General features: G+C 39.2%; 1 protein-coding gene across 2 annotated transcripts; it reads left to right on the top strand.

Annotated features, from left to right (window-relative positions):
• The first annotated feature begins 1015 nt into the window (after positions 1-1015).
• Positions 1016-25315, top strand: CASP7 (caspase 7). Of its 2 annotated transcripts, XM_048504841.1 has the most exons (7): positions 1016-1330; positions 4726-4844; positions 19038-19189; positions 19575-19703; positions 19940-20115; positions 21453-21591; positions 23347-25315. In XM_048504841.1, the coding sequence occupies exons 1-7, from the start codon at positions 1316-1318 to the stop codon at positions 23568-23570; spliced, it is 954 nt and encodes a 317-aa protein (XP_048360798.1). In that variant the 5' UTR covers positions 1016-1315; the 3' UTR covers positions 23571-25315. The 2 variants fall into 2 exon arrangements, with proteins under 2 accessions (XP_048360798.1, XP_048360799.1); XM_048504842.1 differs by lacking the exons at positions 1016-1330; positions 4726-4844 and adding an exon at positions 11862-11972.
• Positions 25316-27228: the final 1913 nt, after the last annotated feature.

Here is a 27228-nt window from a genome sequence, read left to right as displayed (position 1 = left end):
TGCAGAGAGGGAGAAGACATGTGTTCCTCTGCCCCTGTGCTGCTGCTGTTGTTACTGCCTGGTTGGGTCCCAAAGTGGCCTGTTGCACCCTAATAGGGACAGCATAAGAAAATACTTGGAGCCTCCAAACAACTTGAGCCACTGCTGCTTCTTCCCTTGCCCATCTGCTTTTATAGCTGCCAGGGAAAGCTTACTGGAATGTACAGTGCATGTAGTTCTGCCCTAAAATGTCTTGATTTTAAAAAAAATTAACTGCAAATGAAACTGTAATGGAATATCGTGGGTGAAGTTGCACAATTCGATAACAGTTTTTAATTTTATTATTTGAATGTTATTTGAAATCAAAAACTGGAGAAGATCCACTCTTCCTCCTCCAGTGGCGTAGCGGCTAAGAACAGGTGTACTCTAATCTGGAGAACCAGATTTGATTTCCTGCTCTGCCACTTGAGCTGTGGAGGCTTATCTGGAGAACTAGTGCACTCCAACACATGCCAGCTGGGTAACCTTGGGCTAATCACAGTTCTAAGGAGCTCTCACCCCCCCCCACCTCACAGGATGTTTAGTGGGGGGGGGGCAGGAGGGAAAGGAGATTGTTAACCCCTTTGAGTCTCCTACAGGAGAGAAAGGCGGTATAAATCCAAACTCTTCTTCTTCCTCCACTTCTTGACAAGAGCCTCTGGGAGTAAATGAGCAGCCGGACACTACAGGACAAAATTAGAGTGGAAAAGGGTTTTCCAGCATAAGATCGTTTCTCGTCCTCTTTCATGTTGCTGAAGCCCAGTCACCTTTATTAAATGTAGAACAAATGTTTGGCAGGAGCTGTCACATTCAGTGTGCTTCTATCTTGTTTTGTTTTGCTTATTTTTTTCAGTTATGGACGGAGGAGCACGGCACAGAGCCGGAGGAATCACCGCGCCCCTCCTTACCAGTTCCGCTGTGCCCAAGGCCAGACTCAAGCTGGTGTGGAAGAGTCTGGGCACAGCGGAGCTGGCAAGGAGGGGCGCGGTCCTCCTCGCCGGTTTGGGCACGGTCAAGCAGGCGAAGGACGAGTGCCATTCAATGCATTCAAAAAGCAGGCAGGTTGGCACAGTCACTCCCCTCCCGTCGAGGGCTAGTGGTGCAAGGGAAGGAAAGTCCCTTGGTGCATCCCAGGAGATGGCACCCTTCCAGAGTCGAGCGGAACGCGGGGAAAGGGCGTTAAAAATCGCAGCGGAACTTGTGACAAGGGGGCAAAGGACCGGCTGGGAGCTTTTAGTTTCGTTCTCGTTCGACGCTTAGAGCCGGCGCCGCTGGACTTCCTGGTTGTCTCTTCTGCATGGAGCCCCCGAAGGCAAGTCTCTCGGGGTCCCAGTGGGGACGAAGCGAATCCCTGCTCTGTCTTGGCTTTTCTCCCGCACGTGCCACCAACCTCTCGCTGCTCCTGGCTGTTTTTCTCTCCGCTTTGGGCCCATCCTGTTACGGGGTCTCTTTGCTTTCATTGCACTCCTAGAGTCGTCCACTTTGATTTCTCTTCCTTTCTGCTGCATGATGTTTTGCGCATTGGATCCTGAGCTGTCCGTTTAAAATTTAGGTTACATTTTCCCATCCATTCCCAGCTCTTCCAAGGTCTTCCTTCACCTGCTGCTTGACCCTCATGTCTCCCCATCACTCTCCTTCCTATCCAGCCATCTGTTCCTACTCCTGTCCCTGCTTTCTAGACGGAAGAAGCTTTTGCTTGTGTAAAATATTTCTGTGCCGCTTTTCTGCTTGGCCTCAGTGTGGATACTAAGGCAGCAAAGATGGTTCAAGTACACAGAACTTGACAGCCGTCCGTTAGCAAAGCAAGATGGTGCTTAGAATAAAAATACTGCCAGATCTCTCAGACACGCTTGTAATATTTTTGGGGCAGATGGCAGTTAAGTGTAATAAACGCAGCTTTTCTCATCGTGTCTTTTTGCTAGAAAATATTAATTGCTGAATTTCTGTTTTGGGAGCAAGTATTTCACTCACTGCATCTCCATGTTGGGCAGCGGTGTACTGTTGACTTTCTACCAGGATGTAACTGGAAACGTGTCAAGGAAAAGATGGTGCAGTATTGAATTCTGTGAGTTTGGGACTACTGAAGGCATTTTGTATAGCCGTGGACTTTCCAGCCATGTCATGTTGTCTGCAGAGAGGTACTTGTTCTGGAATTCCTCTGCCTGAATCACACCTGGTAATTTGGATATCCTCAAAAGGACCATGACCCTGTAATAATTTCTTTTCAAAATTAGTGCCCAAAATGTTTGTTTTAATTTATGTCCACTGTTGGAAGTTGTTTGCCAATTTATGATGGTTCCCTCTTTTTCTTGACAGCATGTGGAAAAAATAGTCTTTAAAAAAAACTGTATTTCTTTTAGGTAAATTAGGTGTGAATACGTAACCAGCCATCATTTGGTTCTCTATTCATAGCAAATAACATGAAATAATATTTATAACATGTGGATGAAGAGTATTGAAGAGTCATGCTGACTCATGATCATAACCACATAAAGCAGATGTTCTTAACACATTTTCAGTAATCAGTGAATCATAGCTGGATGTTTATTAAAATAAGCCTAACTGTTACCAATAGCACAAGCATGATCAACTTCTCAATTCTGGGGGTGTATTCTTCTTGGCCTGACCACCCTCACTTTTGACGTTGTTGACCATTTGCAGCAGGCCAGTTTGCTTCTTAAATTAATCTCTGGCTTATATTATTTTACTTGTTTATTTTTAATTAATTATTTTTTTCATTTTTATTTATTTACTTACATCCTTATTTCTCACCCGTTACCAAAGTCCCTGTATATTAGTGTTAGTAAAGTACTAAATATGCAGAGAAGCTGCAGACTGACAGATTATCGTTAAATGTTTATTAGGAAACTACATTTCAAATAGGAAAGCTGAGAGACAGGCATAGCCTCCAGCTGTCTCGCCAGCTGGGGAAGGAGGGAGAAGACACTTCCAAGAAGAAGGAGGAAATTAGACCTGACATTATTAATCTAAGAACAGACAAGAGGTGACACAAAAGGACGGAAGGGTCTGTAACCTTGCAACCCTATCTAGCTGACCACTTGCCTGCCCCTTGCTGGGCCTTCTCAGTTTTTGCAAGGTAGACATTGTTACTTCCAACAATTACCTATGCAAAAAAACCCTTGATTTTTTCTATGGATCCCATGTGTTTTATCTTACTGACTTATTTGACCAATAATAATAATGTATGAAATGTCATGAGATCGATCTCAATAATTTATCTAAAATTCAATAATATTAAATATACATTCTGCATTATGTGTACTGATAAGAACTGAAATGAATTGTAGAAGTTATTTTCAATCAAATTAGCTACATCAGAATCCCTTGTAAATGTATATTTTCTGATTTGATTTTCCCTCCAATAGTATTCAGTTGCAGATGCTATAATTGTTTCATCTTCTCTCTTTGAACCAACTAATTAAATGTAGATATTTGCATATTGACTTAATGTTTATGTCATTTTGAATTTTAGTATAAGAGAACTTGCAGAGTTATTTTTTTTGGAAAATTACTAGTTCAGATCAAACAGGAAAAAAAGATAGCCACTTTTTGTTACTACCGGTAAACTTAATCATTTATTTTCGTAAGAAAGGATGGCAGTTTCCAGTGATTTCCCCCTCCAAGTGAAGACCTCTTGTGCCAAATTGTGGCCAACTTATGGTGACTTGATGGTGACAAGTGGAAAACCACTTGTTTTCAAGACAAGTGACTTAACTGGTAGTTTGCCATTGCCTGCCTATGGGTGGTAACTTCCTTGGTGGTCTCCCATCCAAGTATTAACCAGAAATGACACTTCTTAGCTTCCAAAATCTGATGAAATCGGGTCAGCCTTGGCCATCCAGGACACGGCTTGTGGTTGGGTACAGCCGTTAATGTGAACAAGTGGGCTCATAGAAAACAAAAGCTGTGAACTGGTAACTTCTGCAGACTGATTTGAAAGTATGGATTGATATGCTGGTTACATTTTTAAAACTTTGATGACATAGTGAACACTCTTGGGTTAAGAAAAATCAGGATTATTTTTTACCTTAGAGCCCAGTAGACTTGGTTCTTTGCAGAGATCTATCTCTTTCTCCTGAAAACAGGACTACAGGCAGGAATGTGGCAGTAGGCTGTCCAAACTGCATGCAGTATAAATTATGTGTTTAGAGTGAAACACTAAATTTGACAAAAGTTATCAATACCTTGAAATTAATATACATAAATGAAAGATTTAGGGCCCAGTCTGGCCCATTTCCTCTTCCAATTTGGCGCAGTTCTGAAGGAGATTCAGTACCAACTGTTCCCTAGTAGTCCTCCTGCTGTAAGGACAGATAAGTACACAATATCTCAAAAATGAATTTCAAAAACAAAACTTGGAACAGTGGGGATTTGAAGATCCTCTTGGCTGTGAGAAATGATGGTATAGTTCCTGTGTCTCTGTAGCATAGAAGAAAGGTTAAAAAACAGAGTAGGTGTGCTTTCCCCAGTGATTCCGGCTGTGAGAGCCTTCAACAAAACTTGAACACTTTCAAAATTTAAGCATGTGGATTCAAATCTTAACATTTACCTGAGTGTGTAGAATTTTTAATTCTAGTAGCAGTGGTCTTGTGTAGTTATGAAACGTGAATGAAGGGGTTAACCAGGCCTAAGAGGGATTTTAGGAGTGACTGTCATTGAGTTGCATTTTTTATTTATTTGATATAGCAGGGAGAAGACCTTTCTGATCCTACATCATTGCAGATAGATGAAGGTAACGGAGAAGATCATGGGGATCAACCGGATGCAAAGCCAGATAGAAGAGATCGATTATCAATCTTTAGGAAGTAAGAAGGACTTTAAACATTTTGGTATTTCTAAAACTGCCTTTTTGCTTTTAAGAGTTTTGTTCCAGTTATTCTGTGGATCAGTAATTCTCTGATTTATTTGTACAAATTCATTCTGGATTAGGACTACCAACTTCTTGGTGGGGTAGGGTGTACCTCACACCTAGATCCTGTTGCCAGCAGCCCAGGACAATTTTGGAGCTCCTACCAGAAGAGACAAAGAGTAGTTCTAGCAGTCACTAAAACTTTATAGCTTCACCATAGTGTTCCTAGAGCTATTCTTTGCTAATTCCGTTTTCTTACCTTAAGTGACATACTACCATATGCATGGCTACAGGGCCCCCACGGCCCTCCTTACAACCCTCCCTCTGGTTACGAGGCACTGCTTGGCAACCCTACGGTAGTTCCACTGGAAGAGGTATAACAGGAAAATGTTGACTTAAAAATGGTTCTACTTAATTCTTTCCTTTATTTCATATACCCTATTTTTGGAAACTGTACAAAATATTCCATTGGAAATATAAACAGAAGTGCTATTCTATAGCATGTGTGCCACTCTGAGATCCTTGGAGTAAGTTTGGGGCTGAAATTGTAATAATAATTTTAAAATTCTTGGCATTAAGTTATAGAGTTGAATTAGAGTAAATAATTAATATGAGCTATTAATAAACTGTGTTAACTTACGATAAATTGCGTATAGTTTATTCCCTCATTTTTCAACGATAAGCTTTATTTGTTATAGGTAAGCACTAATAAAAATGGGTTTGGCGGGGCAATGTTCAAGGTGTGCCTAACCTTACTTAAAGGCTGTAGTTGCTTTGGCCATTCCTGACTTTCATTTTAAAAGGCCAACTTTGGGGAGCTAGCAAAGCAATCAGTTTTGAATGGTTTGGACATATGTTTCATTTGTTTAATCTGTCTGTCACATACCAGGAGCAACTTTGTGTATTCCATCTGTCGGTTACCTCATGGGATTCTCAGTTTAACCCAATGAAGATGAAAGAAAGACACCCAGTTCTAATATACCGGGTATGCCCAGTATATTAGTAATATACCCATTTCTGATACACTTGTTGAACTGTATTTGGCCCATAGATATGTCTTGTTGCCAATATGGGACGTCATTGGTTTATTTGGGGTAGCACTGGTAGGTGTCCTTCTTTGAATTGCATTCAGCATGATATGTGATGTGTGAGTGACTCCAGGATCAGGAAAACCTTGAGTCAGTTCAAATCAGTGCCAGTTTAGATGTTTCAAAATGGCCTAAATCAAAGATTTTTGCATTGTGTAAGTCTTGAGTAAATGCCCTGGGTAGCTCACTCTATTATATAACTTTAATGTAATTTTATACAGGTACAATATCCTTTCTTAGGAAAGCTTTATGCCCAGATTAGAATGGAGAAGGAAAGTGGTTATGGGTCTCAAAGTATTCAAACATAATTCAAACATATATATCAAACATATGATGTTACCTTCCGCGGAGTCAGGGTTTCTGTCAGACAAAGGTCTTTTGCAAAACTGATATCTGGGATTCAACTTGGGACCTTTTCCATGCAAAGCATATGCTCTACCGTTCAGGCAAGTTAGTCCTGTAGTCCTTGTCTGCAATTTGTTCTTTTAATTTGGGTGTCCGAGTGGCCATATCAGTTAGAAAGCATGGGGAACTTGTTCCATGCTAGCTGATTAAAATAACTGAATTTTGATTGAGCATTTTACTCCTGTGCGTGTGCTTCAAGCAGCTCAAAGACAATTTAGGAAGTAGAGGTATGAATTCCATTCTCATAAAAGTTATCTCTCAAAACTGTTTGTTCAGAAAACCCTAAAGTATAGGTCCTGTCTGCATGATGTCCTGCCTGCTTGATGCAAATTGTCCTGTCTGCATGATGCCCACTATCCTTCTACATCTCCCTCCACTTGCTTCTCTCCTTTTTCTTCTTTATGTTTTCATAAAATATGGAGTGAAGTCTTTCCTAGAAGTGGCTCCTCCATATGTCTTCTTTTGGCTTCCCTAATTGAGAAGAGGTGGAATACAAGTAGGACAATTCTGGCATATATCCAACTAACTCTTTCCCATCCATTTATCAATCACTTGAAGAAAAAAAACCAAAGGACTACACAAATGTCATTCTCATTTGAGGAAAAAGAACATCCTGACTTACAGTGATCCCTCCTAGCAGGATATAGAGGCAGGATTATCTTCCAACTCCCTCTCTCATTGGAAAAGAATCCTCTCTCCTTCAGCACAGGAGCAAAAGCAGGGTTTGCAGTGAGCTAGCGGTTGGAGTCTGCTACATAGCTGGATTTAATTCTTCTTCTACCTTCATTTCATCTTCTGTGTACTCTTTCACTCCTTAAAAAAACTTTATCCCCCTTCCATCAAGTTACAGTGACAGAAGCAACACTTTGACGAAAACTACTCAGTCCCACAAGAGGTATATTATTGGGTTAGACAAAAGAAGGACCAGCAACCACAGATTACTAAACCTAAGGATGTAAAATTCAGAGGGATTCCTTTTCATTGTTCACTATTAGAAGTAAAGTAAAAACTAAAAAGCGACATCATCCTCAGGAGGTGTGCTTCAGCCACGAGAAAGGCGCTAAACATAGACATCCTTAAGACATTTAAGGATTACAAAATTAAAGATCCTTTTTATAGTCTTGTGTTGCTTAATTCATGACAAGATGATCTCTAAGTCAACTCTGAATAAGTGCCTGTGAAACAAAATGCAACCAACCATTACCACAATGCAACCAACCAACCAACCATCATTTTTCATTTGAGGAGCTGTTGTTTCTGCAGCCTTCATTGCCCAGAAGTTTGATACAGGTTTTGGCTGCTGGATTCACCCATAAATGGTCTGATTATTTTCATTTTTGTTCTAGTGCAGCCAGAATATCTACGCAGATTGAGTGCTTCTACTGGAAATCCTTCCAGTCAGGATTCTCATCTCTCATCTGAGAACAGAGCATTGTTTCTTTCCATATGGGAGCTGGGAGAATATCTTGACCCTCCTAACTTCGGCCCTTTCCGCACTGCGGAAAGGGCACCCCTGCACCGGCAGGAATTCTGCCGGTGGAGGGGTGGGGGCCGGTCGCACGGGAGCGTACGAGTGGCCACCGCAGAGGCCGGCGCGGGAGCGCCTCTTCCCCGTCCCCCCCACTCACCTCGTCATCCTGCGTCGCCCTGCTGGACTCCTAAGACCCGCCCACGCTGCCCTCCAACCTCCAGGGGTCGGAGGACAGCGAGGGAGGGTCTCAGAAGTCCAGTAGAGCGACGCAGGACAACGAGGTGAGTGGGGGGGGATGGGGAAAACAGCGTGTTCCCGGCGGTGCCGTTTGCACCGCGCCGGCAGGAACATGCTGTTTCCCAAAAACCTCCCTCCAGGAGGGAGGTTTTTGGCGGCGGCCTGACGCCGCTCTGGGGGAGGTGGAGGGGAGCCAGGTTGGCGCTGCTGCGTTTCAGCAGCGCCACCTGTGCGAACGGCTCCCTGGGGACGGCGGTTTTGCCGTCCCCAGGGCGCCGTATTTGGCCCATGCAGAAAGGGCCTTCGTTTGCTTTTTGTGGTAGAGGAAAAATGATTTCATTCCCAAAAGAGATTAAGTCCAGTTTGTTTGTTTCTACATCATCCGTCTTTGTGATTCAATATTGTGTGCATACATTCTTGTGATCTATTCCAGTTCTCCTTACATGTACCCTCCTCAGTAGGGTTGCCAACCTTCAGGTGGGGCCTGGATATATCCTGTAATTGGAGCTAATGGAAGATTAGTAGAGAGGACTCTATGGTGTTGTACACCCCCTTCCCCAAATCATACCTTCCCCAGGTATTGCCAAACCTATTCCTCGCTTACATTTATTTACATTTATTACATTTATTTGTTTAGTTATTTATTATTACAAGTATTTATATCCTGCCTTCTTTAGCTATATTCAAGGCGGCTTACAAAGTACAATAATATACAATAAAACCAAGAACAATACAACTGAATAAAATACAATAAATTCCTACTATACCATTTAAAAGTGACTAAAATACACCTATAAAACCTAAAATTCTGCTTGCTAAAATCTAGATGTAAATAAAAACATCTTCACTTGACTACAGAAGAAGAGCAAGGAAGGAGCACACTGGGCTTCTGTAGTAGGTGAGTTCCAAAGTCTGGAAACCATCCCCAAGAAGACTCTCTCCAGGGATCCTACCAGATGTACAGATGAGATGGAGAAATAGCCTTCTCCGGATGATCTTAGTAGCTGGCAGGTTTATATGGAAATAGACCAGTAGTTCTCAACCTGTGGGTCGGGACCCCTTTGTGGGTCGAACGACCCTTTCACAGGGGTCGCCGAAGACTCTCTGCATCAGTGTTCTCCATCTGTAAAATGGATAAATGTTAGGGTTGGGGGTCACCACAACATGAGGAACTGTATTAAAGGGTCACAGCCTTAGGAAGGTTGAGAACCACTGAAATAGACAGTCCTTCAGGTAACCTGCCACAATTTAGTCATTCTCCAATTGCCTGTTCCCCGCCATCACCAATCCACTTCCTTTCAGAATGTGGGATTTATGACCATATTTTCATTTGATGAAACAAGTATTCTAGGGAATCTTGATTTTTTTACATTAACGATTCATTGTATTTCCACTAGATGGCAGACAAATATCATTTTTGTCAGAGAACCATATTATACGTGATAAGTTTCTATAGCTGTAGAAGCTATTTAAATCTTTTGATTGTATAATTATTATCTCTCATGTGTTTCTATTATTATCTCATGATTTTCTATTATTATTATCTCTCATGTGTTTCTAATTATCTCTCATGTGTTAAAAGACTATTACCGTACATAAATAAATAAATATTCTTTAAAAAATTAAATCCCAGAATAGAAAATGAAAAGGGGTTGGGGTTGGTCTGATTTCTTATCTGATTTTATTGTTTTTTACAATTAGTCTTTGCTTTAAAATTAAAACTAATTTTAATCTTATCCTATGAATTTGAATAAGCACAGTTGATAAAAATGGGTTACAGTTTAGATTGTGATGAAGCACATTTATTTGTCATGAAGAATCCAGTTTTAGAGTTTACAACCTTGTAAAAACATGTATTTATTTAGATGGTTATACCCCATTTTTCTTTCCACTGGAATTCAAAGCTACTTACAACAGCATTTTCTCCTCCTCCATTTTATTGTATTGTTCAAACCCCGAGGAAGCAATAAATTCTTTGTCTCTGGCTTTTCTGCCAGCTTGCTTCATACTCCTCAGGATCCAGTTTGGGGTATAAATATTGGTTCTTTGGCCATTCATTGTGGGTGTGTGCTTGTGTTCTGAATCCATGTGCGTGTGGCTTCTTTTGCTCCTGGAAACACTGGTCATTTTCCTCTTCAATGCTGCTTTCCTGGGACATCCATTCAATACTGGTAACTATCATTCCTATCCAATTTTCCAATTTTCTCCCTTTTCTCTTAGCCAGCTTCTGTGTTCTTTGTATGCATATGTTCGTTACTTAAAATATAATTCTTGATTTACTACTTTTGTTCAATAAAACAATTCTAATTGTACAACTGCCTGCTCATTTGAGGGTTTTTACCCAGGACTATCCTAGTAAATACATAGGTTTTCAATCCAAGTTACCCCCTCTTGCTCTTCATCTCATTTCCCCAACTAAAGTGGAGGACTGCTTTGTAAGGGTAACAAGTTCTCCTGCTGGTCTTGGACCAATGATCTTACTAAGAAGTATATCAGGGGGTGAAATTAGAGGGGGGAAACTTTCATGTAATTACTCTGCTGATTGTAAGTAATTTTGTCACAATCCAAAATGGGTCCAAAGTTAATAACTCTACAAAATTTAAATACTCTACAAAATTAGTCTTTTCAGACAAATCCCCTTAAAAATAGCACAGGAGCACCAAAACAGGTTCAAACAGATTAAAAGGAAAATGTATTGAACAAAGAAAGATGAAATTACAAAGAAAATCAGTAGATGGAAATCAGGCAAGAATTAAACTATGTGCAATCTTAAGTTTCTGACACAGGGACAGGATTTTATCACGCTTTCTAGGTTTCTCCATTTCTTTTGTCTTGAGTTACTCTTAGATGTTATGGATTTATGGATTCAAAAAGACTCTTGAGTTCTAACTGGCTGGTAACCTTTCTCACAATATACACAGCTCTCCCCCATTAGAGACCCATCTCCAGAAATCTCCCTTGTGAGGTAACTTCAGCAGATCACTCCCAAAAATTTTTATATCTTTCAGAAGATAGATTCCCCTCATCCTTTATTTATGGTCACTCTGGAAAGTCACTCTCTACTATTTCACCTCTACCTTGACCAATAAATAAACTTCTAGTTCTTTTGTCCATGTATTTCTGCTCTCAGCATTCACTGGCACATACAATATTTATGATCAGTTTCACTCTCTGGTTGAAATCCTCTCAGAGGATATTTTTACACATAGCTAAGGGACTTAATGTTAACATACAGGAATCCAAATCCAAATGGTACACTGTTTTCCCTCTCAGAGTGATCCCTCTGTTAGTCAGCTGGTTGCTCACTTAATCAGAGTACAGATCAGCTTACCCAATCAGAGTGCTATTCAGTTCCTATAAAGTTTTTTTCCTTACACTTTGTGACTTCGCTTTGTTTTTTGCTGCACTTCCAAACCTTACTTATCTGTGCAGTCTGTCACACTAGCATAATTGGATGATGGGGGGAAATGAAATTAAAGAGATTTATTTAAAGTGATAATATAGTCCTGATTACTGCAAAGAGAAGTACACTAATCTCTTAAGCGCTTCTTCCCCTACTCTCTCACAAAAGAGTAGTGATAGAATCAATGATAGCTATTTTTCTGCCCATCAGCAGAAGTGGCAGAGACCTACATGACCTCAGCTGCTTGCTAGACCATAGCTATGGAGGTTTCAATAGTCCTATAGAAAAGTCCAGCGTGACCCATTGCTGACACAGGCAAATGCTTGCGTCTGTGAGCACACTGTACCCTGCTTCACTCTCTAGTGTAGTATAAGCATGGTGGGATGCTGGCATTATTAGAGAAGATTAAACCTATTTCTGAGCCCAAGGTGAACGTTTTTTTCAGATGCAGAGTGGTATACCACTTGATGAAGAGCCAAGGTACTGTATATTGTTTGTTCTATTTAACATCATTAAACTCAACTTGCATAATATGTTGTTTCTAGTTTAGTGACAGTCCACAGGCATGTTGCTGGCTAATATATTTATTGTACCAATTAAATCAGAACAATACCTGGTACAATTAGAGCAATCATCTGCCTCCTTGCAATCAACAGGGTCCTGTCTCACATTATATTTGGGAAGTGGAAGCCAGTGGAGTATGGTTTCTTCTAGTGCTTAGATAATGTGAAGTCTCGGGTACAGTTCCTCCATATACTAGCTCCATTGACAAACAAAATAACTTAAAATTGTTGGAAGGTGAAGCTAATAAAAAAAATTGTTAGAGCAAAGAGCCAAATGTTTTTAAAACACCCAAAATTATCAATTAGTGATATAGATTGAAGTCATAAAGTCCTAATAACCAAGGGCATTAAAAAGGCATGTGGTTATTTGCCCCGAAGGTCCAACAAGATAATCCCATATTATTCTGAATTTGCATTATATTCAGGGATTAAACATTTTGATCCTGCTGCAACTGATAAGCAGTCCACGTCCTGTAGGAGGCACTGCTGTTGCATTCTACTGTTTCCCCACCTGACAGGTTGTGAGTTGTATCTTCATGTACTGCAAAATCTGACTGGAGCATTTGTTAATTTAATTGTATATCTTAAGGGCAGGAAGCTTCTATAGGAACAGTCTTTCATATAGTTTCTAACAAACTTGGAAGTATTTCAGACTTTGTGATAATCCTGCTGAAGAAAATATGTGAATTAGGGGCAGTGGCATAGCGACAATGGGGCACGGTGGGGCTCCCCACCCCAGGCACACCATTGGGGTAATGTGGGAGTGGAAATTGCCCACTCCTCTTCCTTCTCCCCTCGCCCCACCCCACCAGCCCAGCCCTGCAGCCCGGAGCAGGCTGTTTTTTCAGCCGGCTGCTGCCAGTTGAACTAAAGTAAGTGGGCAGGGGTCAGGGCTCCTTGGGGGAGCACCATGGGGTATGCCATGGGGGTGGAGCCTGCAGCAGGAAGAGCCTGTGTGCCATTTTTTCCCAGGCACCATTTCCCACCTCCCACGTCCCTGGCTAGGGGACTTAATTTTTTAACTGGGCATGGAGTAATGATGGACATCCATTGAAAAAGATACCATGGAAATCATGTACTAAAAGTCATAATGATACTTTGATCTATAAACAATTATTTAATTAAGAGAGAAAAGGAGCATCTGTGATCATAATTTACTTCATAAATGTATGGCTCCACTGGTGTCTTTGCACGATCCCATGTCTGTATTGAGCATGTAAGTTACATAAGATATATAGATTACTATTCATCTGCATAGGACAGCTTACTTTCTTTCATAATCTTCTGAGGATCGTCTTTGTATAATGAAGAATCGTATTGCTTAAAGTCTGCACTATTTGATTTACATAAACAGTCTTCTAATTTTGAATTCACAAAAAGAACAGGCAAATTTGAATAGATATTTCAGATCTCCTTTTGTAATAGTTTCTTTTGCATAGAGGCAGGAAGCACATTCAAAAACGATTAGGATTTAGGCAATGTAAAAGCTGTATAAAGTTATAAAGCTTTAAATATTTTGAAAGCACCTTCACCTTCATAAAACTGAGACGTTCATATCTCAGAGGAGAGGGGTCTGAAAATATATTTTTAAAAGTAAGTGCTTTGTTCACTACCGATAGCTTATTCGTGATTTTGAAAGTTCCTTTCATTGTTACAGGTCCATAATTTTATAATCATCAAAAATTTGATGAAAGAAAATGATGAAACAATTGATTAATGAAAATGAGATTTTGAAAGCTTTTAACCATTTTTTTACAATTTTGTACCAATTCCTTAGTTTATGGTATTCAATGCTCCAGCTGTTGGTCTAAACTGATACTGGTTTTGAGTTCACAGCAAAGGAGCATCTGCAACATCTTTTTCCTTGTCGTTTTTCTAGCAACGCTCTAAGGAAACAAAGGCCCCTTCTGCATGGGCGGAATACGGCGGCCTGGGGATGGCAAAAACGCCGTCCCCAGGGAGCCGTTCGCAAAGGGGGCGCAGCTGCTTCGCAGCCACGCTGCCCAAGCGGTGCAAAGCCGCCGTTTTCCAACCTCGCTTGCCCAGCGAGGTTTTCGGGAAATGGCGGCTTGGAGCCGCTGCCGTGCAAACGGCAGAGGCTCCACGGCGCCTTCCCTCCCCCCTATGTCCAGGCAACCTACCTGTCCTGTGGCCCTCCGGCGTGTCGCCGAGGCCTGGGGACACGCCCCCTCTGCCCTGCTACTCCCGAGTGGTCCCGCAGGGCAGGGGGGCATGTCCCCTGGCCTCGGCAACGTGCCGGAGGGCCACAGGCAGGTAGGTTGCCCTGACGACAGTGCAGCTCTGCGCCGTTGTCCCGGCTGGTTCTGGGACCGTTCATGTGAACGGTCCCAGAGGGGTCAGGTCGGCGTCATCTATGCCGACCCGACCCCTTCCGCCTCCGTGCGGAAACAGCCAAAGTTTGGCTTTTGCTGCTGCTTTTGGGGTTACCAACTCTGGGCTGGAAAATTGCTGGGGCAAAGCCTAGGAATAGCAGAGTTCAGAGAGAAGGGGAAACTCAGCAGTGATGTTATGCCATAGAGTTTGTCCTTCGAAGCTGCTGTTTTCTCTAGGGAAACTGGTCATTATAGTCTGGAGATCACGTTAATTCTGGGAGAATTACAGTGCCCACCTGGAAGTTGGCAGTCCTAGCTGCTACATAGGAGGAGAAATTTGGGGATACAACAGGAATCTTCAATTTAGAATTAAGAAGGGGTTGGACGATCTCAGATCATTATTCTGTGGATGAACTCTTAAAGCCTACAAGACATTCATATCCCTAACAAGAGAATGTTCTTGCCTGTCAGGTGCTGCAGAAATAAACTGGACAGTGATACTTATTGGCAGTACTGGAGTTAGAGTCCTTTATCCAGTGAGTCCTCTGTCCTTTACTTGAGCTCCTAACCAAAATGGTTTATTTTTATTTATTCAAATTATTTAGTTAAAGCCTTGATTAGCCACCTTTTCAACTTATGAAATGCAAAGTAAAACTCCAAACACCAGCAAAACACAATAAATTATTAAAACCACCAATTTGGAATCAATAATTTAAAATAATTTAAAATTGTTTGTAAGCAAAACTGAAATGAACCAAATGAAGCCTTTTGATATAAAATGATTTCAGTTTCCTCTTCTGCCTTAAGAACACACTGTTTAAACTAACTATTAGAATCTGATGTGCCCCAAATAAGTCTGGAAAAAATCCAACCTCTTTGAATTTGAAACTGATTTCAAAAATGTGAAACTTTGTTGAAAGTAAATACAGTTTCAACATAAAAATAATTGGAATCAATCATACCCCACCATTTAATAGTAATGTATTGTCGAAGGCTTTCACGGCCGGAATCACTTGGGTGCTGTGTGGTTTCCGGGCTGTATGGCCGTGTTCTAGCAGCATTCTCTCCTGACGTTTCGCCTGCGTCTGTGGCTGGCATCTTCAGAGGAATTTAATAGTAACTCCCAAAAGTTATGGTTGATTTGATCTCTACTTTTTGCAATCATCACATTTATGTAATGTTCAGAACACACTGTTACTTTTAGTTATAATTAATACCATAACAACATAATCATAATTCAAGCAGCCTAATAATTGTAGGCTGCATTCAGCTAACACAGCTGATAACGCTGAGATATAAACTCCTACAATGTTTTTGCTTTTCCTTCTAAACATTATGAAATCTGACTGGTTCCGAAAGAAAGCTCAGTTCAGCAGCAGAAGCTTAAAAGTGATCCAAAGATGACACCAGTTAGTTTTCATGCAGCAGAAACTGAAGCTGCTGCAATTTAATGTATTGTCGAAGACTTTCACGGCCGGATTCAACTGGTTGTGGTGGATTTTCCGGGCTGTGTGGCCGTGGTCTGGTGGATCTTGTTCCTAAAGTTTTACCTGGATCTGGCTGGCATTTTCAGAGATGTATCACAGAGGGACGTCTGTTACACACTGTGCAATTTAGTCTGCAATTTAGCTTGCCACAATTTAGCTAACTGCCACAAAAGCAGATGGAGGAGAGTGAAAATAACTTCTTCAGTGGGGGGTGGGGGACGCAACTGGTTAAGAAAAAAACTGATACATGTTACTATGGAAGGATTAATAACTTTATAATGAATATTAAAACAAATTTAGCTTACTGAGTGGCAGCAACCAAAATTTTCCACTTGGAACATAATTAAATCTCTCTCAGGAAGTGGAAAGCTGCTTATTATTTAGAACCAAAATTGTTATAAAGAAATCTTATATGTTCTTATTTGGTTAAACATGATTGTCAAAGAATGGCGTAAAGTAAGCACAATGCTAGTAAAAATAGAATTCAAAAAAATTATCTTGCCACTTCATAAAGGAAGAAAGCTACAGTTTTACATACATCTAATTGTTCTCAGAATTTCAGCTGATAAAAACAGCTGTTGGCACCGGGAGGTAAGGCATTTTAAATCCACTAAGAAAATATAAAGTATGAATTGCTTACAGGAATGTGTGCATATTCCTGTAATTACGAACAGGGAGATAATTATGATCACCTTCATAAAATCTGAGCAGCATTGTCAACTTCAGATTGGGAATTTCCAGGATTTGGAGAGGTTCAGTCTGGGGACAGTAGGGTTTGGAGAAGGGAGAGGAACTTCAGTGGAGCATAATGCCACAAAGTCCACTCTCAGAAGCAGCCATTTTCTCCAAGGAACTGATTTCTGTCATCTGGAGACCAGCTGTCATTCACAGAGATTTCCAGGCCTCACCTGCAGGTTGGCAACCTTATGGCTGAAGTGTACTTTTTTATTAGAAACATGCATTAGGGAATAGGTTTTTTCTGTTCACCGTGGAAATAGATTGCATTAACCTTTCTGCCTCAACAACTTGTACTGAGCATAAATGAAACTAAAGAAGTTAATAATTCTCTTTGAATATTCTTGAGCTAGTTGTTTTTGTAACCTTTTGCTTTGGCAGGTAAATAAGGGAGTTTCCCCAAGGTGATGTATATACTGCCGCTGAGCTTCCTTAAAGTCCTGCCAAGCACTGGAGCAATACCAAGTATTTGCTGTTAACTAACTAGGTGGCTTTCAATAATACAGATCTGATTCTGAGTAAGTGCCCAGCATAGGCTTTGTATAGTTGTGCTATTATACTATACCAGAGTCCAAGAAATCCAGGGATTCTTGCGTAGCTAAGACCTGCATGTATAGTGTTTAGCTTGCTACAAAGTCAGATGGGGGAATAACATTGCAAGCAAACAAGATAAGGTATTGTTCAAACACTTGGCCAGCTGCATAACATCTGGTTGAGTTTCTGTTTCCTTCCTGTCTACAGATTACAAAGGTCTGGGTGTGACCTAGAGTTCAGACAAAAGCTCTTGGCCTTTGACTTGAGGCTTGTAGTGTGGGACCTGCAACAGTCCCTAAATCAGGAGTCACGCTGGATGTTAAGTTTACCTTTTCATTAAGATACTCGAGCAGGTCTGCTCTGTCAGTCAAGCAAAGGCAGATAGCTGTTCCCCAAGTATTTATCCTATGATAAATATCCTGTTGGCCTGCAAATCATTTTGACTAATGTAAGTAGGAAAAAATAAAGACACAACATGAGATAGATTGACTCTATAAAGGAAGTCATCATGACCCTCAGTTTGCAATACCTGAGGAAGGACATTTTGGAGGTGATTGATTCATACGTTTATCGTAGGTTGGAAGCAACTTAATGGCACTTAGCACACAGTACTGCATAGTGTGTTCTTTTCACACAATAATTAAGAAGGCTAGATCTCAGCATCTGCCAGTATTCCCAGATCAGTTACTGAAGTTCATACAATTACACCCTATAATATGCCCTGTGATTCTTTGAAACAAAGAAAAGTTTTGATATGAAAAAGGGCTTTTCAAAGGCAGAAAGCTGGAAAGTTACTGTGTTAAGGCAAGGCATTTTTCTGCATACAAACTTCTGGGCAGGACCTCTCTCATAAAAAAGAGTTAACTCCTGTTGTGTATTTTCAGAAAGCTCTACACTTTAGCTTCAGTAGATTTATTCCTGTTACAACCAGAACCATAGATTTTTTTATTTATCACATTCCAAAGCAGTTCATCATCTGATTGTTTGAACAATGGGTGCCCAAAGGAATTAAAAAATAATTGCCTTACAAAAAGACTATAATGATCTCCTAGACTGCTCATTTTTACAGCTTAGGTGCATAAAAATCACGCAACTTCCTACCATTGTCTCTTAGAAAAAACTGTTTTCCTTACTCTAATGTACGTGAAGGTCTTCATGAAACAGATATAGCATTCATATAAAGTTAGAGTAATTCTCATATGCATACATTAACAGCTGACAGGTATGTGAAATTTATGAATATTATTGGAAGAAAATAATAGCTTTTAAGCAAAAAAAATATTTTTAAAGGTGCTAGTCTTGGTTAAATGGAAGCTCCTAATATGAAATATGCATTACAGCGGTCCTCCACTGACAACAAACAAAAGCAAGACTGAGGATACAAGCTTATATATTTAGGACTTTTTGTGACCAGGGTATCAGGAAGAACATCCCAAGATATCAACCACTTTACATGGTTATGCCCGCATCATCAAAGGAATAGTAATCTGTACATTGGTTTAGTCTCAGAACACTCAGAACTTGGTTTCAGGAATGTAAGTTATAAATGACCCTGTGTACTCAAAAGTCAAAGACAAATTAATTTGAACAGAGGGCTGTGGCTCAGTGGAAGAGCCTCTGTTTTGCATTCAAAAAGTCGCAGATTCAATCCTCAGCATCTCCAGTTCAGGATCAGGATCAGGTAATAGATTATGTGAAAAACCTTGTGGTGAGATCCTCGAGAGTCACTGCCGAGTAGTCAGTCTGACTTTGATGGACCAAGGGTAAGGCAGATTCATGTGTCTGCAGTATGAAAATCCAAGGGATTCTTTTGACGATAGCATCAATTGATTCATAAACTCTCACTGACAATAATTATATTTTAAATATTAACTTCCAGTTGTGTTTCCGCAGCAAAAAAAAGAATGGAGAGGAACAACCAGATCCAGAGGCTTCTTTCAGTAGCCACTACCGAATCGTTACCCCAACATTTCAGTATAACATGGACTACAAGAAAGTTGGCAAATGCATTATTATAAACAACAAGAATTTTGAAGATCATACAGGTATGGTTTTTTTCTTTTTATAAAATAATTCTGGGTTCTGAATCTTTGTAGTAGAACTTTTTTTAATTGCATGGATAATACTTTAAATAGTGAAATGATTTGCCCATGAAGTTATCAGCATTAGCTCAGAATTGGTATGTAGACACATCTTTTACCTGTCAGTCACTTTAATTCTAGTCAGAACTTCAGTGAACTTGACCAAACAAGCAGCACATTGCTATTAATAAAGCAAGCGTCATTGGGGCTTACCTAAATATTTTTAAACAGTCAGCAGTCTTGTGTTTTACAACCATTTTCTCTCATGAATATGTTGGTCCTCTACAAATCTTCAAAAAACGATTGTACTTTTCTGCAGCAAGCTATGATCATCTTTATTTCTTATTAGAAATGCGTAGACGAAATGGCACTGATAAAGATGCTGGCGATTTGCAAAAATGTTTTCAAAATATAGGATTTGATGTTGTTGTCTATAACGATCAAAGCTGCGAAGAAATGGAGAAATTGCTTGAAGAAGGTAACAATGTTATCTTAAACTTTCCAATGTGGAAATAATGTGTTCTTGTTGGTTTAAGTAAGAAGGCATCTAATCACCTTCTTTTTTGTAATCATTTAGGAAACTGAACAACAGTCTAGTATATAATTTATCCATGCTTTGTAGAATCCCTTTAAACAGACTTGCTATCTGTCACACTGCAAAAATAAGCTGAATGACATTTCCATTGTTTAACAGGATTTGTGTTTGATTTCTAGCTGCCTGTGAGAACCACAGCGATGCTGCTTGTTTTGCATGCATATTTTTAAGCCATGGAGATGAAGGTCGCATCTTTGGCACAGATGGATCTATGCCAATCAAGGATTTGACTTCATTTTTTAGAGGTGACAAGTGCCCAGGACTTGTTGGAAAACCTAAACTATTTTTCATTCAGGTAAGGCATTTAGTCCTGACTGCTAACCATTGGATAGCAACAATTTTGAATAAGAATAAGCATAGTAAGCTGAAATCTCAGTGATTGAAAACACAATTCTTACAAGTAGGCTGCATTGGTCACTCTTTGGATATTAACTCCTCCCATCTGTCAAGGTGGCAGGACAAGCTTCTTAATTTGAACAGAGGGCTATGGCTCAGTGGAATAGCCTCTGTCATGGGTAAGATGTCCCCACCTGCTCAAAGACTTGCAGTAGCAATATGGGAGCAACTTTCCATGAGTTCTAGAATACGCAATGTTGCATATTAATTGCATGAACCTGCTTTTCTTTTTTAATCACCTTCTCCCCCTTTTCATATTCTGTGATCACCACAGTTAGACAGGATTTGAAACTTTGAAGGTTTGTTTAGGAGAAGCAGACGAACCAAGTAGTTATCAGTCCAATAGCAATGTTGTGCTTTGTTAATGTATAAGAGGGGTAAGGGCAATGTATTTGTTCCAGATGAGTCTGGTCAGACCTGATTCAGGTATAGGCATGCTTCTAAGAAGCCTTGACCATCTCATTAGCTTTTCTGTATCTGATCATTGAAGTCCTGGCAAGAAATATATCTCAACATTGTTTTTAGTTCATTTTAGATTTACTACTACTAAAGAATCTTGCCAACATTTTATCTTTTTATGGAAACATAATTATTTTCATTTTAACATTAACTTAAAAATTCTATCAATATTGATTTTACATAGAGAATTAAAAAGGAGCAGTTACTTGAGTTCATTCATTATTTCTTGCAAAAAGTAAGCAGGTTTACAGGCAAGCAGCATCTTCAAAGAAAACACTTCAGATCAATTCCATTTCCGATGTTTATAGATGTTTAAAGTCATATTGTAATAATTGGCAACTATCCTGATAGTGTTCACATTCTTGACTAAATAATCAATTTGTTTAAATGACAACACGTCCAGATCTGTAGAAAATTAAATCCAGAAACTAGAGCCATCAGCAGACAAAACAGATATTTCTACATGCCAAGAAAAAAGTCCCAGGTTTGCTGAAAAATCTGAAATCTTAAAAAAAAAAACCTCTCTCCAAAATAATAGAAGTACCTGTAGCTTTAAGAAATGCCTTCCATGACCATTGCTGGGCACTTACAACAGTATTGCCAGCATTCTTAGTTTCATTTGCAAGTTCCAGTTAAATTTGTGATGTGAACTGTTACAATTACTGAGTTGTGATAAAATTCCCTAACCGCACCCTTTAATGTAACATATCTTGGATTTATGTGTGATGATCTATGCACACTCAAATTATATGTCCTCTGTTTATGTTATGATTTCAGGCATGTCGAGGTTCTGAATTTGATGATGGTATACAGACAGACTCAGGTCCTTCAAATGACAATCTGGAAACGGATGCCAATCCCAGATACAAGATTCCCGTTGAAGCAGATTTTTTGTTTGCATATTCTACTGTGCCAGGTATGGTTGGGGAAAGTTATAGCTTTTGGCATTTAACTAAGCTAAATTTAAAATCTGGTGTAAATTAGTGGAAAATGTCAAAACGCCTTTGATTAAACATAAAAATGTGTAACATAAATAAAAAGTGAATATGTTAGAGTAAGAAAATATTTGTTATTTACATTGGGTTTTAAACTAGACTTAAAAATTAAAATTTTTGGTTGACAGAAAAAAATTGGATTTGTATCTTTCTAAAATAATATAAGTTTATCTGCCCCATGTAAAAGATCGGACCCCCAGATATGGCACCACAGCCACACAGGCCTGTTGGTCCCAAGGTGTCTCCAGAAGTATGGGGACACTACAAACACAGAAAAACTTCCCCACCACTGGAAAGCCCCCATTGAGCTTAATGAACTTGCACCACCAAAAAGGGGGCGTAAATCCAAAGCCCCTTCTGCTGGCACAACAGAGGCAATATCTGGGTGGAAGCCGACTAGCATTGGCTCCTCTCCGGACTGCCTCTTGCTGTGGCAGCAACACAGGGATGCTGGTGCAGTGTTCAGCACCACTTCCCACTGCTGCAGAGGGCTGTGGTGGCCACTAACCGGCAGATCTGCCTCTTCGCCTGGACAAGTGCCCCGGGGAGAGCATATCCAGTGGTGTGGCCCCATGCCACTCCAAGTAGCAGTTGGATGGGGCCAAAAGTCTGTTAAAAAAATTCTTCCCCTCCTTCTGTACTTTAATGAAGTGACAAAGTATAAAAATTCCAAAGTGCAATAAATATAACATTATAGTTATATCTTTTTACATGTTTAATACTGTATCTGGAAATGTTTGACATTTTCTTGATTATATGCCTAATAAAGATTCTGGACTGGACTGAACTACTGTTTACACATGTGTTTACATGTTTAGTAATCATAATCTGTTTAATAATATAATCTGTTAATATTTAATTAAGATTTTAAGACATTAATTAAGACATGTTTAATCTGTTTATATATTTAATACATTAGCAATCAATATAGTAAGCTGGTAGAGTGAGAACAAAAGATGCCCTAAAATTTAGAATATGAAATATGCAATTAAAATATGAATATAGCATTGCTTTTTTGCATATATTTTATCTTTATTAAATTTAATACCAACAATACATCACAACTCATCTCCAATATATCAAATATCAAATACAACTTTTTACAACCATCTGCTTATTTATCTATTGTTCTACTGGTTGAAGTTTTAATTGATATGGCTGTTTGTTTCATTGGTTTTATATGGTATTGTTTTATTTAGCTCAGGGGTCTGCAACCTCCGGTTCTCCAGATGTTCATGGACTATAATTCCCATCAGCCCCTTTCAGCATGGCCAATTGGCCGTGCTGGCAGGAGCTGATGGGATTTGTAGTCCATGAACATCTGGAGAGCCGTAGGTTGCAGACCCCTGATTTAGCTTGTATTGTGTTCTCTTCTTTACTTACCCAATACCATTATAACTTGTAATACATGCTGAAATCTGTGACCTTTACGAAACATAGGCCCCTTCTGCACATGCAGAATAATTCACTTTTAATCCACTTTCAGTGCACTTCTCAGTTGGATTTTATTGTGCAGAATAGCAAAATCCACTTGCAAACAATTGTGAAAGTGGATTGAAAATGCAATATTCTGCATGTGTGGAAGGGGCCAAAAAATTGCTTCCTCCCATCATTCCTGTCCAAAAAGGACTTGTTTTCTATTCTAAACTATGCTGTTTTCTTATTTTAATGTATAGGTTATTATTCCTGGAGAAATCCAGGGAAAGGTTCCTGGTTTGTGCAGTCTCTTTGCTCAGTACTGAGCAAGCATGCAAAACAGTTGGAGATCCTTCAGATTCTCACCATGGTTAACTACAAGGTGGCTACAAACTACGAATCACAGTGTGATGACCCTCGCTTCAGTGAGAAGAAGCAAGTTCCTTGTGTGGTCTCCATGCTAACTAAAGAACTTTATTTCTGAAATCACATCTCTGGTTCTTATATCACATCTCTGGTTCTTATCAGTAGCAGTTCCCAAGATCTGGAACCAACCAGATGTCATTTTTCCAAAATATACAATGCCAAGATTACCTCAATTAATAGATACTTTACTACATTCAATTTGTAGAGTATATTGATTAGAGCTTCAGTTCTTTGTTTAGCATCTTTTGGATGCTAAAAAAATGCTAATACCTGTCTTGATTCACTACTGCTAGGGTCTTTTGTTCACAAAATGAATATATTTTGATATTTCTATTTTAAGTATTTTAACGTAGGCTGATTCCGCATGGGCCAAAAACAGCAGTGTGAAAATGGTGCGAAAATGGTGTAAAAAGTTTAAAATGGTGTAAAAGGGTTTATAATATTTTCACACCATTTTCACACCGCTGTTTTTGGCCCATGCGGAATCAGACTTTCTTTCTCAGATGTAGTAGTACTTGTAAGGGAAAAAAGGGAGGGTGTGAATGGTAGAGAACTATGACCAAGGTGCAGTGGAGGGTGATTTTAAGTTTTCAGTAATTGAATAGTGAAGATATCATCAAGGTTTACATATCAGAGAATATTGCCATTTAACATATCTTGATTTGTCCAAATCTGAACTTTACCTGATGTAGCTTTTTAGCCATTTATTGTTAGAATCCTGGTTAAATATCTTTCCACTTTCCTTAGTCTGGCCTTAGAAAACCAAGGAACTGGTTGAACAGTTTGTTTATTGTTGTCCAATATGGAAAAATAGTCATATTTTGAAATCATTAAACAATGACAGCATCCAATCTATTTTTTAATGTGTAGCTTTTAAAACTGAATAAATATAGATGGTTCAAAGTAAAATGGTTTCACAAAGCAACAAATAAACCTGTAGCAAAATGAAAAAAAAGCATTTGATACTAATGTCTTAAATCATTTACTTCTGCTGAGGAACCATATCTGTTTGTTTCCAGTACTCAGAATAGTTACCTTTATCTCTACTTGCCATTATTAGAGACTATGTATATTCACAGTTTGCACATTCTCTTAATGGCAAAAAGAATCACACCTTGATCTTGTACACAAGCCTTGTATGATATATTGTTTTCTGATGACAACAGTTGGCTCTTGATTTACGAGTGTTGTATAATTACTGAATTTTGGTTATTATAAGAAAACTTTGTATACATGCAGTATTGCATACCATATGCAAATATGTGCATTCTTCTCATATACCTAACAAAGTTACTGTTGTTTTCATTATTACATGTCATCTCTTGGTATTTTAGGGATGATGCACGCCTGATATAAATATGGTCCGCAAATTCTAGCAGCATCTCACAGAACAGAGTAAATTTTAAACACTAGAAGAGCATCAAGAAATGTTAATATTCTCAATTATTCAAAAATTATTTTTGGCCCTTAGAATTGTTGAATGCTTCAGACTTGTCTGCCATTTAGGTAAGGGATTGTTCACCAGATTTCAAAGCAATAGTTCGTAGCTTTATAAAATTAAAAAGTGTATTAAAGCAGTGAAGTTAATCAAGAGTTCATGTGTGATGGTGGTATAATTTCCTTTGTTTTTCATGACAAATCACAGGATTTTTTGGACATCTGTATATTTGGTGAGGATATAACATATCTGTATTTTAAAGATATTTTTCTATTATTATTGTAATGCCATATGGAATGCTTACTTTTTCTTCAAAAATTTGTTGATAAATTCTTTAGGGAAACAGATAATGAAAAAATAAAAGTAATTTCTTAACATCTGCTTGCTTAATGTTTGTCTTTGGGTGACATCTGTATGTTCAGAGTACTCAACCACCGAGATTATGGGTGGTTTTATATTACTGCTTTTTAAGGCTTACAACCCACTTAAACCCCAAATTTCAATAGGGATTTTATTTTACCTTTTTTTAAAAAAATTAAGATATATGAAATGACATAAAAATATCCCAAAGATAAAAAGGTCACACTACAAAAAAAAAAAGAAAGAAAGAAAATACATACAAAGACACTGAATTTCCTCTGGGCCAAACTTAAAAGTTTACCACTTTTCTCCTATGTACAGTAAAAATATAAATTAACTCTTAACTGATATCCTTAAAACAATTCTCACTTTTTCTTCTTATATCCTTATTCTTGATCTTGTATTTCTCCAAACGACAAATAAATTCCCTTTTGGGGCTGTTTTACTCAAAAAAGTCCATCAAGGATTTCCAGTTATCACTATCTCCATTAGTTCCAATAGTTTCACAAGCCAAACCTTCTGTTGAAAGTGTGAAGTTTTCCACATTTGTGCATACAATATTCTCACTGCTGATACCATGTATAAAAATAAGTTCCATTTTTTTCAAACTGTCCATAAAACCTAAAAGATGCATCTCTAGTCTCATTTGTATATCAGTCTTTAAAATCTCCTGGATTAATTCTGGATTATGAATTTATATCCGATTCTTTAAGTTCCTTACAAGTCCACCACAGATGATAAAATGAGCCTTCACGATGTTCACATTTCCAACATTGATTTAAAACATTTTTATATTTTTTTGTCAATTTCTCTGCTGATAAATATTGTTGAAACATAATTTTATAAAAGTTTTCCTTAAGGCTAGAACTTCAAGTAAATTTGAGGCCTTTTAGAGCTCAAATCTGAGTGGACCAGAGGACTGGAATGGCACCACTTCAGAACTGCCATGCCCATTCCAAAGGACTTTCCTGCAGCACATGATGCCCAGAACAGTAAAAAAAGAAAAGAAAACCAGGCCAAAAGTCCGCTGTGGGGGGAATACATATATTGCACAAAAATTATGTTGTATCTCTGCTGGCATCTGCACCAGCACACAGGGGTCTGGCCATGTAGTGAAGGCTAAGGTTGGGTGTGTGTGTCCCCCCAGCCCACCCCCAATAACACCGGGGCAGCATTTTGCTACTTCCAGGTCCGGTGCTGCGAAGCCACGCAGTGCCCACCTTCCAAAGTAAGTGACCCCTCTCCCCACTGGCACATCTGTCCCTTGCACCAGCAGGATGGGCACCTATGCCGGCATGGACACAGTGGATCCAGGCAGGGATTCCCACCTCCCTGGATTGGGCTGCCCATCACATATTCTTTCATTGTTCTCCATTTGCTTTCTACATTTTAATTTTTAAATCTGCAAGTGCATAAAATTCTTTCAACTTTGTCACTCAAAATTCCACTCCCTTTAATGGCTTTTCTAAGACCAATACTAAATTATCAACAAATGCTCATAGTTTGTAAGATTCTTTCTTAATTTTGATACCTGAAATCTCATGAGACCATATAGCTCTATTCAACACTTCCAAAACTACTATGAAAAACAGGATAGTTCTTGTCTTGTTCCTTTCTGTATCTCACATGGTTTAGATGCCATTGCCATAATATTTGCATCGTCACTGGCCACCATGAAGCCCATACCTGCCAGCCTGTTATCTGTAAATAGCAACAACTATGTTGTCTGATGTGTACACCTCATCAACAGAGCAACAGACCATGATTGCATTGCCACCAATGCGCTGTCAACAAGAGAGATGCATGATGCACCTGAGGGCAGGTCCAGATGTCAGTCATAAAGTACACAATGAGGGACTACTATGCCTTTACATTGTCCCTGGCAGCCTTGTACAATGAACTCCTGCTCATCATTGTG

This window comes from Sphaerodactylus townsendi, linkage group LG08, assembly GCF_021028975.2.
Source record: "Sphaerodactylus townsendi isolate TG3544 linkage group LG08, MPM_Stown_v2.3, whole genome shotgun sequence".
Taxonomy (NCBI): Eukaryota; Metazoa; Chordata; class Lepidosauria; order Squamata; family Sphaerodactylidae; genus Sphaerodactylus; species Sphaerodactylus townsendi.
This window is presented reverse-complemented; position numbering and strand designations above follow the sequence as displayed.